This window comes from Hippopotamus amphibius, chromosome 15 (genome assembly GCF_030028045.1).
Source record: "Hippopotamus amphibius kiboko isolate mHipAmp2 chromosome 15, mHipAmp2.hap2, whole genome shotgun sequence".
Classification (NCBI taxonomy): Eukaryota; Metazoa; Chordata; class Mammalia; order Artiodactyla; family Hippopotamidae; genus Hippopotamus; species Hippopotamus amphibius.
Window position 1 is genome coordinate 5,859,779 of NC_080200.1, and position 18,245 is coordinate 5,878,023.

At 46.8% G+C, this 18,245-nt stretch overlaps 1 protein-coding gene across 5 annotated transcripts in view; it reads right to left on the bottom strand.

Annotated features, from left to right (window-relative positions):
• Positions 1-948: 948 nt before the first annotated feature.
• Positions 949-18,245, bottom strand: part of INSR (insulin receptor) — a 138,072-nt gene continuing 120,775 nt past the window's right edge. For 2 of the 5 annotated variants that reach the window (XM_057708134.1, XM_057708132.1), the window contains 8 exons: positions 15,918-16,017; positions 14,629-14,696; positions 11,839-12,083; positions 10,748-10,858; positions 10,499-10,658; positions 8,790-8,919; positions 8,330-8,464; positions 949-6,007 (listed from right to left, as the gene is read on the bottom strand). In XM_057708134.1, the coding sequence (XP_057564117.1) occupies positions 5,653-6,007; positions 8,330-8,464; positions 8,790-8,919; positions 10,499-10,658; positions 10,748-10,858; positions 11,839-12,083; positions 14,629-14,696; positions 15,918-16,017 (1,304 nt within the window). In that variant the 3' untranslated portion in view covers positions 949-5,652. Of the gene's footprint in view, positions 6,008-8,329; positions 8,465-8,789; positions 8,920-10,498; positions 10,659-10,747; positions 10,859-11,838; positions 12,084-14,628; positions 14,697-15,917; positions 16,021-18,245 lie in introns of all 5 variants that reach the window. The other 3 variants (XM_057708133.1, XM_057708130.1, XR_009049127.1) reach the window with 2 other exon arrangements.

Consider the following 18,245-nt stretch of genomic DNA (forward strand, 5'->3'; position numbering starts at 1 on the left):
TAAGCTGCATTGCCTTCACTTGGCCACAAGCTTGAGGAGTCTGCGTGGCCCCTCTGGGCAAAGAGACCACTCAGCCACCTGCTCACCTGAGATTGAAGCATCCTTGAGATTCATTCCCAGGGAGAAAAGCATTTTCCCTTTCTCACGAGGCTTCTATTGAATTTCATAAACCCAGGAAGGCACAATTCAGGCTACCACCTAGCAGTGGCATCAGTTTTTTGGAGGATGGGGAGCTTGGGGGGATATGGGGGTGTGGGAGGGATGCCCTGGAAGGAGCATCCTTATCTGACCCTTATTTGATCCTCACTATGGTCATATGAATGAAGGTCTATCATCCTCAATCATAGAAGGGTAAAGTGAGACGTGTTGGCGATTGATGCAGGATTGACTCTCAGGTGGTTCACCACCCACCCCTCCCCAAATGTAAACCCTTGGGCAGTCCTCCCCTCCCCCCATGCTGACTTGGGGCATGTCTGTGTGACTTCCTTTGGGCAACAGAACAGTACTAAACACTGCACTGGCCACCCACCCTGGGGGTAGGTCCCTGCTCCTATGATGACATTTAAAACATTTAGCATCTAAGTCAATGGAGCAAGGTCTTGGGGGTCCCCTGGTATTCTAGTAGTGAACCACTCAGTGTTTGGATCCTGGGGAAGTCTGGGGTCCTTGAGGTAGCAGTCGCTTACAAAGTGGTATATAAATAGTTCAACATTTAAAGGGTTGGTTCCACTGTACAGGTATGTATTAGTGGATCATCAGGCCTGCTGGTAACAACATTTAACCTTCTTCTTCACTGTTATGAAGGACCTGGGGGTTTGTCCCCTCTCAAAACAGATACCCACAGCAACCCAGGAGATTTCCCTTAACACAGCCCACCCCGTAGTCATAACACCACCCAGTTCACAGGTCCTTGCTTGGACACCACACAGAAACAAGAGTATTCTCAGATAATTTATTCTGAATTTTCATATAAACAGGTAATTATCCCATATTTTACATGCAGAGCAATTTCGATATTCAAAAAAAAAAAAGGCATATTCTGTACATGGTGCTACTTGGCTCTTGTAGGAAAACATTGAAAAAACAAGAATTGAGCTCTTGGTGGGTTTTGTGTGTCCGAGTTGATTTCCGCATAAGCCGAGGCACGTTTTTGATCCTGCGAGGCTGCTGGCGGATGGGAGGTGTCTGTTGCTGACACACAGGGCCTGGACCCCCCCAAGTACACAAGGTAGAGAGTAAACAAGCCATTCCTGCATGTGTGTGTGGACTCACACACTTTGGGGCAAGGGAGTCTGTTCCTTTCTTCTCATATGGGTCCAAGAGCCCCAGATTCCTGATCTGAGTTTTAACAAGGATTTTTAGGGACCACATCCAAATTAAAATGTGGCTGGTGGCTTTTTCTGGACCTTGACTGGTATGAGAAGAGGACAGTAAGCTGAAAAAAGCCACTGTTTCCCTCTGTTTCTGGGGGACCCCTAAGGAAACATTCACCTCCAGGTGCAGCCTCTGAATGTCCACTGCATTCTTTCATGTCTTTGAAAGAATAAATGCTTTTGTTCTTTCCATTCCCAACATCAATTCTGGTGTAAATCAATATTCAGAAGAATATTCCAGAAGATTTTCTGAAGGGACACCATTCTATGGGCAACATTTATATACAATCCGCACATCCCCATTCCCCACTCCCAACAAAAACCATCATTTCTGAATCGCCTGTGCTGTCAAAGTGGCACCCAAACCCCAAACCCACCCACCACAAAGTCAAAAAAGATTGTCATTTTAGGGACTACAACACATCCGATCAGGTACTTGGATGGCAATCACGGGCCAAGCCCTGATGGTGTCCCTGCCCATTGACCAATGTTATGGAGGCTGCAAATGAACACCTCCCAACCCAACAAGTACATTTCATGGCAGACTGCCTGCTCTGGTTGGAGAGAGTGGAAGATCTGTCCATCGGTTGGAGGCAGTCTTCAATGGTCTCGGGGCTGTCCATGCAGACCTTTGCATCAATTCCCACATCTTCTTTCGGTTGTGTTCAACATCTATCCAGAGAACCAGCAGCATTTCTCCCTTCTTACTAGCTTAAAAGGACAGAAAAGCACCCAGGACAGCTCTCAGAATACAAACATTTCCAGACGTGTGCTTGACATCACTGGTCCAGGGAGAAACGACTGTGTGGATTTTGCCACGCAAATAAAAAGGGGTTTCAAGATAGTGAGATGCCTTTAAAAAACAAACAACAGGAAGTGTCAACCAAAGCTGGCTTTGTTGCTTTTTTTGTAACCCATCACTACAATCCTCCAGGACATCCATTTCTAGGACTAAAATTCTGCTGTAATAGAGTCAACATTATCTGATGCAAAAGGAGGCTATGACCCAAGCCTGCTTGCTCTTTCGCTGCAGCAGCAGAGATAGCTTAACGAAGTCAGGGAAATCCTGTTTACAAAGGGCGGTCCCCGCACTCTACAGTAACTCTCCAGGGTAAATGGAGAAAGGTGACTCTGCAGGGGTGGTGCCTGTAGGTATGGGAAGGGCAGCAAGGTTTGGCGAGTATGACAGCATTCCTGCTGGCCCTGCCCAGACGTACACATGGGCTATCAAAGCTCCTCAAGGTCAAACAGTATCAGCTTGAGGTCAACCAAACCAAAATACACGGGGTCCAAGGTTTTGCTGCTTAAAAAAAAAAGTGTTCAGCATCTTGGTAGGTTTGGGGTTGAGATTTTTCTCAACATGCTCCCTTCCCACTCAGAGAATAAAAAGAGACACTGCATTGGGTGTTTGTGTGTGAGGTACCCATGACAATGATTTGTTCCAATCCCACCCTCACCAAAAAGCATCTCAGCCTGAAAGGAGTGGAAATAAACCATGGAGATCCCAGGGCACCTAGGTGCTCACACTGGAGGGATGCCATGGGACAAGGGGGCTGCTGGCTCTGTACCAAAGTCTGTCTTTGCCCCAACGGGGGAGCTTCCCTCACCAGAGTAGGGTAGCTCAAGACTGGATACATCGTGATGGCCTGAAACTTGGTTCGTTCTTGAGGGCCATGGTGTCAATGGATGGAGGATAAAAAAAAAAAAAAAAAGATGATTAAATTCAGAGGAGAATATTACCAGGCAGAAAAAGGATTTATGCTCACATGAAAGCCATACTGCAGCCCAACTCCCTCCCTCAAAATTCTTACTGGTCCCTGGCATTCGAAATCAGTTGATGTGAATTTTCCCTGATTCAGATCGGATCCAGGCAGAATTCTGAAGTCTCGAAGATGTCCATTATTGAACCACATCCTAACAATACACTGAGGTAGACTGTGCTGGGGAAAAAAAAAATCATTACCCCACATTCACCTGTTTATTTTTCTTTGAAAAAAAATTTACATGCGCTCCATTTCTTACGAAAGTGATTTTTACAGTGATTTTTATATATTAAAATAAATAATTTTCCCCTAATATAAGAAAACCTTTCTGAATTAGAAAAATGTGAAAATTGCTGCTAGTGTAGTATATGGCCACTACAAATTTCCTACGAAAAGAACAAAATACCTAGCTCTACATGTTTCGTCTTCTTTTTAATTTACGTACAGACCCTCCTTTTTGTACAAAATAAATTTGGCGAAAATAACTTCTGTGCTCCTTGTACCCAATCACTGAGGCTCCCCGGAAATATTCTGACATGCTGTTATTTCTCAAATCGTATAAATAAGATAGCCAGAGGCAACTGGGATGTGTGTCTACCTGTGTCCTCCATTAAGAACTGAGAAGGTTCGGAGGTCCCCATGGCATCTCTATCCTGTTCTTAAGCCCACAGCTCTTAAGAGGAGAAGAAGGAAGTAATCAAAAACTTGTGAGAAAATGCACTCAAGGGAGAGCCCATGGGTGATAATTTGGATGAGCCAAAGCGGTGAGTTCACCGTGTTCTTTATTTGAGCAGCTGTAGTTCTTTCCCCAAAGGGAAGCAACTGTGGCTTCACGCCCATTTGCAAGTTCTCGGTAGTGTGAAGGTCCTTAGCGGTTTCTCCTCCAGACTTCACTCTCTTAGGAACTGCAAAATCCTAAGTACCTGGGAATTCAGCTCAGGCCCCACACCTGGCCCAGCTGAGGTCACTGGGCACAGAGCAGCTTCTGGGAGGTCAGTTCTGAGGACTGTCGGGTGCCCTGAGGGCGGAGGGGACCGACAGGCACGTCTTCATATTGCTAGTGTTCTCAAAGTCCACCTCTGCCGTCCCACTTTGGGATCCGACTGTGCCGTGTTTGCACAGTCCCTGTAGGACGGGCACACCCAGCTGAGGAAGCTCGAGAGGTACACACAGGGAACCAGAAGACTCAAGAGCCACGAGTGTGTTCGAAGTCAGGGCTCAGCTTATCAGAGCAGAAGCCGAACCACCCATCAAACCCCACCGCCCACATGCTCAGCGTGGTCTCATCACGACGTCCAGAAGGGTGAGCAGCTAACGTGGCTTCAGTCCCAGAAAGATGGATGCCTTGGAGACCAAGCAAAGAGGCCGCTGGTGCCTGGACCTCCCTCCCCAAACACAGGCAGACAAACCCGCATGCCCTACCCCCACCCCGGGAAATGGTCAATAACTTATGAGACTGATGCTGGAGATATTTTTAAAAAATTAAATATGTTACAAATATATTCTCAAAGCTCTTCATCATCTCAGTTCTTTTTTTTTTTTTTTTCTCTTTTACCTTTTTTTTTTTTTTTTTTTTCTTTTTTATGTCCTGACTTTGTTTGGTCTTGAAAAGATCCATTATCACTCCAAACAACTCCCATGGCTCCCAGACAACATTTTTTCACCAAAGTTAAGGGAAAGAAGGCTCCTGAGGCTAAAGTTGGGACAGCAGAAGAGTCTGTTGAGGGCACAGTCTCCCAGCAGATGGGAAGGAAGGAGGAAAGGGGATCAGGGGCTCACACGCTCCGGAAGAGCAGAACCTTCATGAGCTGATCCCCAAAGCATCCAGTCAGCACGCATGATTTGCACACACACACGCGCACACACACAAGTACACACATGAGCCACACGCCGGGACTGCAGACCCATATCCAAGGTACAAAAGCAGCAGCTATTGGTCGATTTGAGGAACAGATTCTGTGAAGGAAAAAAAAAAAAAATGTCCTTCAGCCTGGATGAAAAAAACTTTCCTGAAGCCCACTCTGTAAAGCTTGGAATTCTACTAGAACAGGGTTTCTTTCCCGCTCGCGTGCTTGCTTTCTCACTTTTGTTCCGCAAACAACATTTATGTTTTACACTGTAGCTCAGACACCAGCAAAAAAGAAAAAAAGAAGAAAAGAAAAGAAAAGAAAAAAAAGAAAAAAAATCACAACTTTGTAAAAACAGGTGCTTTCTTTCAATCTACTAGGGGGAAAAAAAAAAGTAACATCCGAGCTTGAAACCTCGGTGGCCCAAAAAGGACAGCAGCCGTGGAAACCCCTTTCCGGCCTTAGGTTCACAGTTAAGTTCTCAGATGACTAGTCAAATTGGCAATCAAATCAATGTGTTTTAAGTCAGAAGAGGAACAGAAGTGGGTAGTCATGATCTCTGAGCTCCGTTTGACACTGTGGCAAAGTCGTGTGAAAATCCTGAGTTTTCTGGAGGCCTTCAAACCAGAGGAAAGTGAAGACAGGAACCCTTCCCCCGAGCAGGGGCCGTTAGGAAGGATTCGACCGGGGCAGAGTCAGAATCCGTCCGTTTTTCTTGCCCCCATTCATGTGGGTGTAGGGGATGTGTTCCTCATAGTTTCTCTTTAGCCCCAGCGAGGACCCTCCATCCCGGCCCCCGGCCTCCTCCCTCTGCGCGTGTGAGGACCGGTCCAGGGGGACACTCTCCATGTCCTCAAATTCCATCTCCAGCTCCTCGCTCTCGGGCGCCTTGTTCTCCTCGCTGTGGAAGAAGGAAACTTCGGGAAAGCTGGGGTGCAGGTCGTCCTTGAGCAGGTCCACGATCTCGAGGAAGGTCGGCCGCATCTTGGGGTTGAACTGCCAACACATGCGCATCAGGTCGGTGCTGCGGGACAGAGGGGCATGTGGAGGGTAAGGCCGGGGGTCCCGCCAAACGGCCCCCTCCCCACCCCGCACCTGTGGCCCACACCCACGGGAACAAGTGCCGACCTCGAAGGGTGACAGTCAAGCCGAAATAGCAATTCTGCGAGCACCAAAAAGATGGTTTTAAAGAGAGTCAAGGGGCTGTCTCATCCCCCAACCAGATCCAGAGGGGCCTCCCCTGATGTTGCCACGTGGTGAAGACCACGGTTCATCTTTTCTTTTTCTTTTCATTTTTTTTTTGTATTTTTTATTGATTTATTTATATTTTTATGTTTCTGGCCGCACCGTCCGGCTTGTGGGATCTTTGTTCCCCAACCAGGAATCAAATCCATGCCCCCTGTAGTGGAAGTGTTGAATCCTAACAACTGGACCGTCAGGGAAGTCCCCATCATTTTCTAAAAGATTGGAATATAGCTGATTTACAATGTTGTGTTAGTTTCAGATGTACAGCAAAGTGATTCAGTTATAGGATATATATAATATATATATAAAATCTGAAAAAACATTCTTTTATATATAAAAGTATATATATACTTTATATATTTAAATATATATTTAAATATTTATATATATACTTTTATATGTAAAAGAATATTTTTTTTCAGATTATTTTCCTTTATAGATTACTACAAAATATTGACTATAGTTCCCTGTGCTATACAGCAGGTCCTTGTTGTTTACCTATTTTATATTCAGTAGTGTGTATCTGTTAATCTCAATCTCCTAATTTATTCCTCCTCCGCCTTTCCTCTTTGGTAACCATAAGTTTGTCTCCTAAGTCTGTGGGTCTCTTTTCTGTCGGTTCATTGCTTTATATTTACATCCCTGCACCTGATGAGGGCAACTGGGCAGATTGATCCTAGAAGGCCAGTTCTGAGTGGCTGTGCCGCAGGCCCAGCCCCCACTCTCTGGAGGGGGGCAGGGGGAGGTGACTATGATTTTACCCAGGACAGGCCCCAAAGGCTTTGGATTTCCATTTTACCTCCTCCTTTCCTCACTGTAACTTCTCCTAGGGCAGGGGTTGGCAAACTTCAGCCCTGGACCAAATCAGCCTCCCTGAGTGTTTTTGTAAATAAAGTTTTATTGGCATATAGCCATTCAATTCTGCATTGACCACAGCTGCTTCCAGCTACAAGGCAGAGAGCCACCCAGCCCACAAAGCTAACAATATTTATACTGTGGCCCTTCAGAGAAAAAGTTTGCCGGCCCCCATCCTAGGGTCTACACTTAACTTCCCTTGGTCCTGGGATGACACCCAGCTGCTAGAAAACACCCCAAAATATAGAAAAAATATAGCTCACCCACAACTCTCCTTCACATATAACCTCTTGTCTTTCCTATCTGGATACATTTGGAAATGTTAATTTATACACACTTACTACACTTAATATTTTAACATAAGCTAATCCACTGAGTTATACAATATTTCATAAGCATCATCTGAAACGTCAATTGCTATACTGTATTATTTTATCAATTTACTTGGCAATTTTCATATTGCTGGATGTTTACATCATTTTTCTTTTTTTCTTTTTTTTAAAAAAACGCTGCTGTGAGTAGCTATGACATCAGGGTGGTAAGAATGATTATCTAGCCATACCATTGATAGCAATGAATATTGAAACTCTCCCTTCTTTCTTTCCTTCCTTCCTCCCTTCCGTCCATCCGTCCTTCCTCCCTCCCTCCCTTCTATTACTAATTTAGGAAGATAGTGATTTCCTTTATTTTACTTTATATTTATTGGACTATTATGAAGCCGGACAATTTTGCAAGTGTTTAATGATGTGCATGTGGTGTGCATGTTGTCCACACGTTCCTATAACAAAAATTTAAGACAGCTATTGGGAGGGGATGTCATACATACCCCTGAATTTTTTTTTTTTAGAGTTTACACTTAATGGTTTCTTTTTCCACTTTCAATGACGTGTGATTGACATACAACACTATATTATTTTCCTGACAAAATGTTAAGCGTATAAAGAATAGTTAAATGTAAGTCCCCACCCCAGCTCCCCAGTTTCCTTCCCAAAGCAACCACTGCTGTGCAGTTTCCTGTACAATCTTCCAAAGATATGAAATGCAATAAAGTATACATGTAAAGATATGATACACAGACACAAGCACGTATGTAGGCACGACATGCCAACACAAGTGTGCATGCAAAGATAAAATTTGCAAACACAAACATACGTAGACAGACGATATGCAAACATGAGTATCCGTGTGAAAGGGCAAAGACTTTAGAATGAGCACGCCACACACTGCACCCCATTTCTACACTTACACTCTCTCTGGACAATTGTCGGGTTGATCCAGATACCCTCCATCCATGACAAATTTCAACACCTGCTCATTTGATAGACCTTGGTAAGGCTGTTCTGCCAAGCTGGTGATTTCCCAAAGGACCACGCCAAAGGACCTGCCAGTGACAGTTGGGAATAGTAAAAAAGAAGCTATTAAAATACACAGAACACACACACACACATCTTCTTGGTTTACTAGAACCTGGTTGGCCAGTGCACTAGATAATTCATGCTGCAGTTCAGAAATGCCTATAAGATTAGTCTGCACTGGAATGCAACAGTAGCTGTGCCGGGTCTCCAGACATGCCATCCCTTCCTTTTCTAGATGGAGAAGGCACGAGGAAGGCAGTTTTTAAGCGACCCCTCTGACGCTGGTCATGCTAGCAGAGCAACCTGGAATTCAAGCGCAGCGTTCTGCCCGCCAACCCACACATGACTCACCACATGTCTGAAGAAGTGGTAAAGACCCCGTCCTTCAGGGATTCGGGTGCCATCCACCGCACGGGGAGCAGACCCTTGCCCCCTTTCCTGTAGTAATCCGTTTCGTAGATGTCTCTGGTCATTCCAAAGTCTGACAACAAACAGTTCACATGCTCTTAGCCTTCAGCCTGTGGCCCAGCTGTCTGCCATCTTTACTGCCCCACCCTTGGTAAAGCTCTCAGATGAGCTCACCTGCCCCAGGTGTGTGCTCACCTGGATAGCAGCCACATCCAGTGAGAATGGATTCTGAGGGTACTCATGGGGATGTGTAGGGGGAGGATGGGCCACCATTTAGGGGCAAAGGACCACCAATAGAAAAGAAGCGACATTCTGACCTACGTCTTGGGAATCTCACCCTCAGCAACACTTCCTTCCCACCCATGACCTCACAGGCATCCCAAACTGAACTTCTCACACTCTGCAGCCAACCAACTCTTCCCCCTTGGATCTGGCCCCACCACCCACCCAGCTGCCAAGCCAGAAACCCAGGGCTGGGTCCTGCCTTGGCCACCCCCCTTTCCTCAGACAAGACAGTGGTAGACAAGACAGTGGCGAGTCCTGCCCCCTTGCCCTCCACATCCCCCTCTAGTCTGTTCTTCTCCATAGCCCTGGACCCACCCAGACCTGCCACCATCTCTCACCTGCAGGACCCTGCCTCAGTCTTAACCCTGACAGCCTACTGCCCAAGAGAAGCTACACAAATAGGATCACGTCACTTCCTGCTTCCCTTGCTAATGTAGGATAAGGTGTCTTGGGACCCTAAATAGAATTATGCCACTTCCTGCTTCGCACTGGCTAGGCAGGATGACATCTAGATAACTTACCAGGACCAGCAAGGCCCTTGCCAGTCTGGCTCCCGCCTCTCTCCTCAACCTCACATCTCACGCTGCTCTACAGGTTCACCTCGTTCACACCCCATCAGTCATCCTTCCAACCTCACGGCCTCTGCACGTGCTGTAACTCCCCCTGGGACGCCATCTCTCAGGTCAACTTCTAACCCAGCACGTCTTGGTTAAAATGTTGCCTCCTTACAGAGAGATTGGGCTTTCCCTCCCATCATGGAACGGAACTCTTTCTTCAGCACTCTTCCCAGTCTCCATCATCTTATTTATGTGTCAACTATTTTATTGTTCATCTAGAACAGCCTTGCCCAGTAGAACTTTCTGTGATGATGAACGTGGTCTACATCCACACTGTCCAATATTGTTCAAAGTTCCCAGTTCGACTTATGGACTGAATATTTTATTTTTTTGAATTAATTTTATTTTACTGAATTTATTTTATTTTATTTTATTTTACTGAATTTTATTTTATTTTATTTTATTTTACTGAATTTATTTTATCACTGAATTCAAATTAAACACAGTGGCCAGTAGCTGCTGTGCCGAATGGTGCAGATAAAAATTGCAAGCTGCACAAGGGCAGGAAAATCACGGTGACTCATTCAACCTTCCCCCGTAACACCTCCCACAGCAGCTGGCACAAATACTACTTGAAGTGAGTGAGTGAATTAATGAACAAATGTAATTAAATTACAGCGGAAGACCAGGCCCCCATCCCAAACCTGCCCCTTCCCAATATTAGAAAAGATTGAAGCACTTGCTATAGACAACTCCTCCTGAAATCAGAAGGCCTGGGCCATACATTTCAAAGCAGAGAGCCAGACACACCTCCAATTTTGACGGTAAAATCGTGGGCGACCATGCAGTTTCGAGCTGCGAGGTCCCGGTGTACAAACTTCTTGGCGTTCAGGTACGCCATCCCATCCGCGATCTCTGCCGCCATCTGAATCATCTCTTGCAGGGTCGGGGGAGGGCGGCCGGGGTTATTCTAAAGTCGAAACATGGGGTCGAGTTCAGCGACACGGGTGCCCGAGGCCCGGGAGCAGGCGCCCCGCAGGGTACCTGGAGGCAGCTCACCTCAGCCTCAGGCCGCAGGGAACGGAGGTAGCTCTTCAAGTCTCCATGAGCCATCAACTCCATCACCACCAGCGTCGGCTGGCCTTTGGATACCACTCCCAGGAGGCGGACCTGCAGAACAAGCATGGGGTTGGGGGGCGGTTCTTGGATGAGGGTCTAGGAAGATGTCCACTCACCTGGCTTTCCCTGTCTGGTACCTACATCACACACAGCGCCCTGCTCCTAGGTGGACTGTGGAAAGCCCTGGTCTGTCCGGCTGAAACACCAAGGTCAACATCGTGTTGGATGGGGGAGTTGGGGTGGGGGCATGAGGGAAGGAGGGAGAATTCAAGACTCACAGCCTGGTGGGGGTGGGGGGGTGGAGCAGACAGACCTGCCCGCACACAGCAACATGCCAAGGCAAACCCTTGTATCTCTGAGCATGCTTCCAGGCCTTTGCATTAGCTGTTCCCTCTGCTCCCTCACCCCCATCCCTGCATCCTGAGGTCTTTGCTCAAATACACCTTCGCCACTTCTGCATTCCCAATTCCCCAACTCTGCCCTCCTCTCCCCTGTGGCCATAGCATCATCTCGGTGTGGAAGACATCATTAACCTACTGGGTTTAGATTCTGTCTCCACCTGCGTGACTGGGAGCTCCACGAGGGCAGACATCTGCTGCATCCCAGAGAGGAGAACAGAGCTCAGTACAGAGCAGGTGTTTCGTGAATATGCGTGGGGCAAGGAAGAAAGAACACAGGCTCAAGGAGAAACTAAGGGACCATGGTGGGAGCAGAAAGGCAGGGAGAGTCTGTGCTGACTTGGGGGAGCAGGGATGGGGTGGACCACAGGGTGTAAAGGCTACAAAGGAGCCAGGAAGAGGGAAGAGATGGACTATTCTGGAAAGCAATGGGACAATGAAAGGGTCGCTGTCTGCGTGAGGTGGGAGAGGATGGAATCAGAGAAAGGAGAAGGGAAGGACCTCCTTTAGGATGCTCAGCAGAGTCAGGGCTGGGCAGGAGGTCCACACCCAGCATCCTCACTGCTCTATGCAGTAGGAGGAAGGACGGATATTAAAGGAAGACTTTGCTCCCAGAGCCAACACGGGACTCACCACATGGTGGCAGGTGAAGCCCTTCATGACAGAGGCCTCGTTGAGAAACTCGATCCTTTCTCGCAGGCTGGCCGACTCGTTGACCGTCTTCACCGCCACGCGGGTCTCCGCCTCACCCTTGACAATGTCCCTGGCGTTGCCCTCGTACACCATGCCGAAGGAGCCCTGCCCCAGTTCGCGCAGGAGCGTGATCTTCTCTCGAGGCACCTCCCACTCGTCCGGCACATACACAGAGCATGGAAACACTACTCCTCACTTATCTACACAGCACCTTGAAGAATTCCCCAGCCACCTCCCACCCGAGCTCCCCCTCCCAAACATTCACTAAGCGACTCCTGTGATCCAGACCCTGTGCCAGGCAATGGGCACAGAGTCAAGAGCAGGACCGACAGAGGCCCGGAAAGGAGTCCAAGGTCCTGGCCAGTAAATGCTGAGCTGAGCCTGTATCCCCATCCTTTCCATCTGATTTCAGAGCCCCACTACCAAAGGATGTTACCTCCTATCTGAGCCTGTTATTTCTGCAAAGTGCCAAGGGGACAGGGGATCACGCAACCTGCCAACCACCAACAGGTGAGTGAGCCCACCCAAGACCACCCGGTGCTGGTGGGTCTGCAGACAGGCTGCAGCCATGTAAGTGAGACAACCCAAAGAACCACCGGCCGAGCACTAGCCAGGTGCCCAACCCACCAATGGTGGTTGTTTTAAGCCACTAAGTTTGAGGTGGTTTGTTACGCAGCAAATAATTTGCAGACAAATACATGAAGTCCTCATAAAAAAGCCAGGATGTTTCCTACCCTCTTCTGCGCCTGTTACGGGCTGAACTGTGTCCTTAGCAAATTTATATGTTGACATCCTAACCCTGGTTTCTCAGAATATGACTGTATTTGGAGATAGGGTCTTTACAGAGGTGATCAAGGTAAAATGAGGTCATTAGGGCAGCCCTAATCCAATCTGACTGGTGTCCTTGAGGAGGAGATTAGGACACAAACACACACAGAGGGAAGAACAGGTGAGGACACAGGGAGAAAATGGCCATCTACAAGCCAAAAAGAAAGGACTCAGGAGAAACTAACCCTGCTGAACCCTCAATCTCAGACTTCCAGCCTCTAGGACTAAGGAAATCAAATTTTAACTAAGTCACAGCAGTGTGAGCAACACAGTAGAGGCACCAATGGCTCTTGCAGAGATACTGGATCAGACAAAAGTTCTGCACCCAAATAAACTCACAGATGCTCACTGGGGGCCCCCTAGGGTCCTAAGCTTGGACCTTTCCCTGTGTGTATCCCTTGACCCAGAGCTTCCTGGCCTTAAAAACCCAGGAGCCCCAATTTCTAGCTTTCACTGAGCACCCCAGTGCCCTCAACCATTGCTGCATCCCTGGACGGAAGCAGGACAGTAGGGTGGAGAGGTAGCCCTGAGGTTCAGCTGCCCCATCTCTGATATGGTTAGCAATGCCATTCCCAAACAGGCAGAGGAGGCTCTTGATCAACATTCACCCCCCTCCTACTCCTGGGCTCTGTGCCTATTCCCACTTGGAATAATCCCCTTGTCTAGTTTCTCAGTTCTGATGCTTTGATGTCTTGCTGACTCTGGAAGGACTGCCCATCCCAGGGGTGGCCAATTCCCACAGACAGTAAATGACATGCCTGTGCATCCACCTTTCAAATGCAAACCAACCAATCCAGAGCCCATACCCCAACCCCCTCCATGATCATCCTCTCACCCTCTGGGCCACTATCTCCCTGCCCTGATCACCCCAGGTCCAGTTAGCAGACAACCAGGGACAGCCCCTACGCCCCAGACCCTGCTGAAATAGTTCAAACTAGCCCATCCTATGTCTTACCCTGACTTCCCTCACCTTTCCCATGGAAAAAAAACAATAAAGCCTCTTGCTCATGTTTTTCCCTCACTCCCCCCCCCCCCCCCCGCCTCCTGACTGACCCTGCTGCTTCTCCATGTGGCCCTGCCTCCTGTTTCTCCAGACTCTGTGAGTCTAAACTTCCTCATGACAGTCACTTCCACGTCTGCATGTCTTATAAGACTTCTTTAAAGCAAATCCCAGGTACCCTTAAAAACACCACCCCTGTATCCCAAGGCAGCATCCTACCAGTCAATGGCACTCACGCCTTGAGAGTCGCTTTTTTATTTTTGCCACATGAAGCATTTTATAAGCTCATCATGCAACAGCTGCCTTCACATCTGAAGGACCCGCCAAGCCTTTTCTGCAGGGGTCACTCACTGTCCCTTGCTAGAGTCCAGGGGAATATGGCCATCAGTCCTACGCTCCTGCCACCAACATCAGCATCCTGCTGCCAGCAGTAGCAGATGTGCCTCTGGTACCCAGCCTCTCACCTTCCCCATCTTGTCCCTCCTTCTTGTCTGCCCCATCCCTGATCCCCAGTCTCCCACCTTGGCTTCTGATTCCACCTCCCAGACTGGATGGCCAGTTTGGTCACCACTTTCTGGCTCTGACCCTCAGCACTCTCTCTGGCACAGGACCCAGGCTATCTCCACAACTGGGGCACCAAGCTCGTGGCATCTCAGCCGAGCCCAAGCACAGGTCCCAGACCAGCTAGATCAGCCTATCCAAACAAATGCCAGACAGCAGGGGTCCGACTGCTCCCAGTAACAGGGTTTCTGCAGCAAGAGGCAGGTCTGCAGGCTCAACTGAACAAGAGGACCCTTCTCAGCCTCCTGGGGTATCAACCTTTGACTGTCACTTGACAGTGACAGCAAAGGAAACTGGACAGCAGGATTCTGGTCACCCATGTGGAAGGGGATAGTACTCACCATCGCTGGCACTGAGGTACTCGGGGTTTGAAGACGCATACAGCGGTCCCAGTGGCCCATCCGGCTGCCTGGATGAGAAAAATGGAGACATTCCATCTTAATATCCTCACAGAACTCTGTGGTCACTAATGGGAGGTGATAGCCTCCCCAGTGCAAGTGGTCACCCCTTATTAGCAGCATCCACGTAATCCTGGATACAGTCAGGGGTAAGGATGAAGGACCCTTATTGTTTTAACAGAAGCCCATCAAATGGCTACATAAGTGCGTCACCATAGAACTGCTCACCATAAACTACAATGTATGGTTGTCAACATAACATCTAAAAACGACTCACCCATGGCTGTTCTGAAACCATCTCGTTCCAGCTTATGAGAAACAACTGCTGAATTTTCAGGAAATCTGCAAGCCGGTTGTTAAATACAACCACTATTTAAAATTAAATTATATATGCTTACAGTTAAATACATCGTATTCAAAGCAAAGGTAAGATATATTCAAAACCAGCCACATCCTAATTATCATACTACATCTTACTATGATGGACAGGACACTTTTCAGCCCACCTATGCTACCTTATTTATTTATATGACTGCATCCATATGGCAGAAATATGGTATGTCGGTGACTGACTGCATATTTCTTCCCAACACTGTGTTTAGTGACATCGTGTCTGTAGCTTGAAACTGGCCACGGTGGGAATATTCACACCGTGGATACATAGGCAAACAGTACAAACTAAGATCGATTTATTGTTCTGTTGTATGTCCGGGCTTGAGAAAGTGATGGCAAAAATGTCAACAATGTAGATTAAGCTTAAACGTGTGTCATCTCTGTAGCCATGACACCGCACATGGCACAAAAATTTGAGAAAGTGTGCTTTCAGTATTTAAGAATTATTATCTGATTCCGCAAAAGTCACTCCTGTTGTCGACGAACACAGATGTCTTATTTCATTTTTGTCTTGCTCTTTAATGTAAACAAAATACCAACCAACATTCACCCTGGAAGTACACTCATTCACCAGTTGCACGCATAGGTTGGTTTTAGATGCAAAGGTTCAGGGGGAAAGAAACTAACAAAAACATTTGGTGAGAACCCACTGGCTGGAGGGAACTTATGATGGCGAGTATTGTATACTGAATTATGAGCATTATCTGTACATTGCATACTATGCATCCTTTAGGGCAGTAAAATTATAGTAAATTTAGATATAACTCTAGCTACATGTAGCCTACTTCTCCCCCAGAGAGCTGGTTGTTAACTGTTTACCAGCACACCACTGCACTCACCTCTTTCTCAAGAACAGATAAATACTTCCGATCACAACACTGAAGAGAAAGACAAAGATGAGGGGGCCGATGATAATTTTTGCAATGTTTGATGGCATGTCTACTGAAATAGAATAAGAAAATATAGGTTTCACATCACAATGTGTTCACATCAAAGGTCACACTGGAAAACACATCTACATGTCTAATGGGCCACCCACACGTGTCCCCCCTTCTCTAGTCCCTGAGCCTCCCCTGTGGTGACCCCAGACCACTGCCCATCACTGGCTTTTCTCCCTTCACCACCGAAGGCCACCTTCACAGGCATGCAACCCAAGCCATCAGCCAGGTCCCCACCCTCAAAAACTCCTGCTCTCTCTTTAATGCCCTGCTGTCCCTATCTGGAAAGTCTTAATAATTTTTAAAAAAGGGGCCCTGCATTTTCACTTTGCACTGGACCCTGCAAATTAAATAGCTTATTTTAATCCCAACAGCACCTCTGGCAGACAGAAAATTCACCAGAAGTGCCCTGTGTTTGTTAGGGGTCATCCCCAAAAAAACTAAGCCAACTATTATGCAGCCTTAATTCTTTTTTTAAAAGTTAGCCTTTATTTCTCAAGCTGGTGGTGGATACACTGGTATTCATTCTATTGGTTTTGGTTTTTGTTTTTTGGGATTTTTTTAGCCGCACAGCATGTGGGATCTTAGTCCCCCTACCAGGGATAGAACCCATGCCCCCTTCAGCAGAAGCATGGAGTCTTAACCACTGAACTGTCAGGGAAGTCCCCTTTAATTCTTCTTAATTCACCAACTGAAGAAATGTAATGCTCTCTTTTTATTTTTTAATTCACATGCAAGGCTGAGTCATCTATAATTACAAACTCACGCAGGTATTCAGATTCTTCCAAGCCAAGGAAGAAAGTGAGTTCTGGAAGCCAGAGAAGGAACCTGGTCCTTTAGGTCTTTAATAATAGTAGTTTACCGAACACTTATGAACATGCCTGGCACTGTCTGAAGATTTTAATTAATCAACCCATAAGTCAAGGTGGGAGGTGCTATGACCAACTCCAGTTAACAGATTGGGAAACAGAGGCTCAGAGGGGTGAGGGGTCTTGCCCAAATCCAAGAGCTGATCCACAGTGGAGCACAGATTTGAACCCGGGACATCTGAGCGACTGGACATTCCTGACCACTGCTGCATGCTGCCTTTGGTGGCCAGCTGTATCCAGAGACATCTTATCCTCCCAGACCTCCCTGAATTGACAGCAATCTGCCTCCTCCCATCTCTGGTGACTCCAGGCATAGAGAAAGCCTCTCTAAATATCTGCTGATTGAATGGACATGAAAAAATGGAAACCATCTGGTCATGTGCCGTGGTCAGCATGTCCTTCCTCCCCTGTCCCTTAGGATGGGGGAAGCTGGAGGCTACCAGTTCCTTATTGGAACCCAGCACATCTCAGGGTAGAATCTGAGAGCGATGTTACTCACCCCACTCCATCTCTGCTTCCCAAACCCCACAGTCCAGCTCACTCCTTAGAATCCAGTGGCCACCAGAACTGGGGTGCGGAAGAGAGGCACCCAGGGTGTAAAATTTGAGAGGAACTCTTGTTCTGGGCCATGCCAGGACAGGGTCAGCCCCTGAGGGTGAATGCCTCTTTCAGTTTTGCACTGTAGGTGTCTTGCTTTCCTCCTTCTTATTTAAAAAAGAGTTTTTAAAAGTAATCTATTGTGTTGAACACTTAATTCTCCAGATTTTTTTTTTTATTGTTAGTAAGCTGTGCTGGATTTCCTTGAACATGTATCTTTTTTAGACATCTCTGATCATTTCCTTAGGATGAATTTCTAGAGTCAGCACTGCTAGCTGAAATGGTAAAAGCCTTTATAAGCTTTTTTGATAATATTATTAAAGGACTGCATTTTAGGACTCACGTACCATGAAACAGAATGTCCATGTGTCTGCACTCTTGGACAACACTAAGTACACAATTAAAAAACAGAAACAAACAAAAACCTTGCCAATTTGCTAAGTTAAAAATTATAACTCATTTTGATTTGCTTTTTTTTTCCTTTTGGTGTGGTTTTGAGTAAGGCTGGACATTTTTTTTCCTTGCTTTCTATTTTTTCTATTTCCTTTTAAATTGGTTGTTTATGTTCTTTGCTTATTTTTGTATGAGAACATATATCTTTTACTCATAGGAGACATATACATATATTCATTTTTTTATTAAATATATTAACTCTTTGTCAATGATGCTACAAATATTTTTCCCACTTTGATATTTTCCTTTGAATTTTATTCATGGTGTCCCTCCAAATCCTTGACAAGTCCTGAGTATTAGCAGTGTTTTG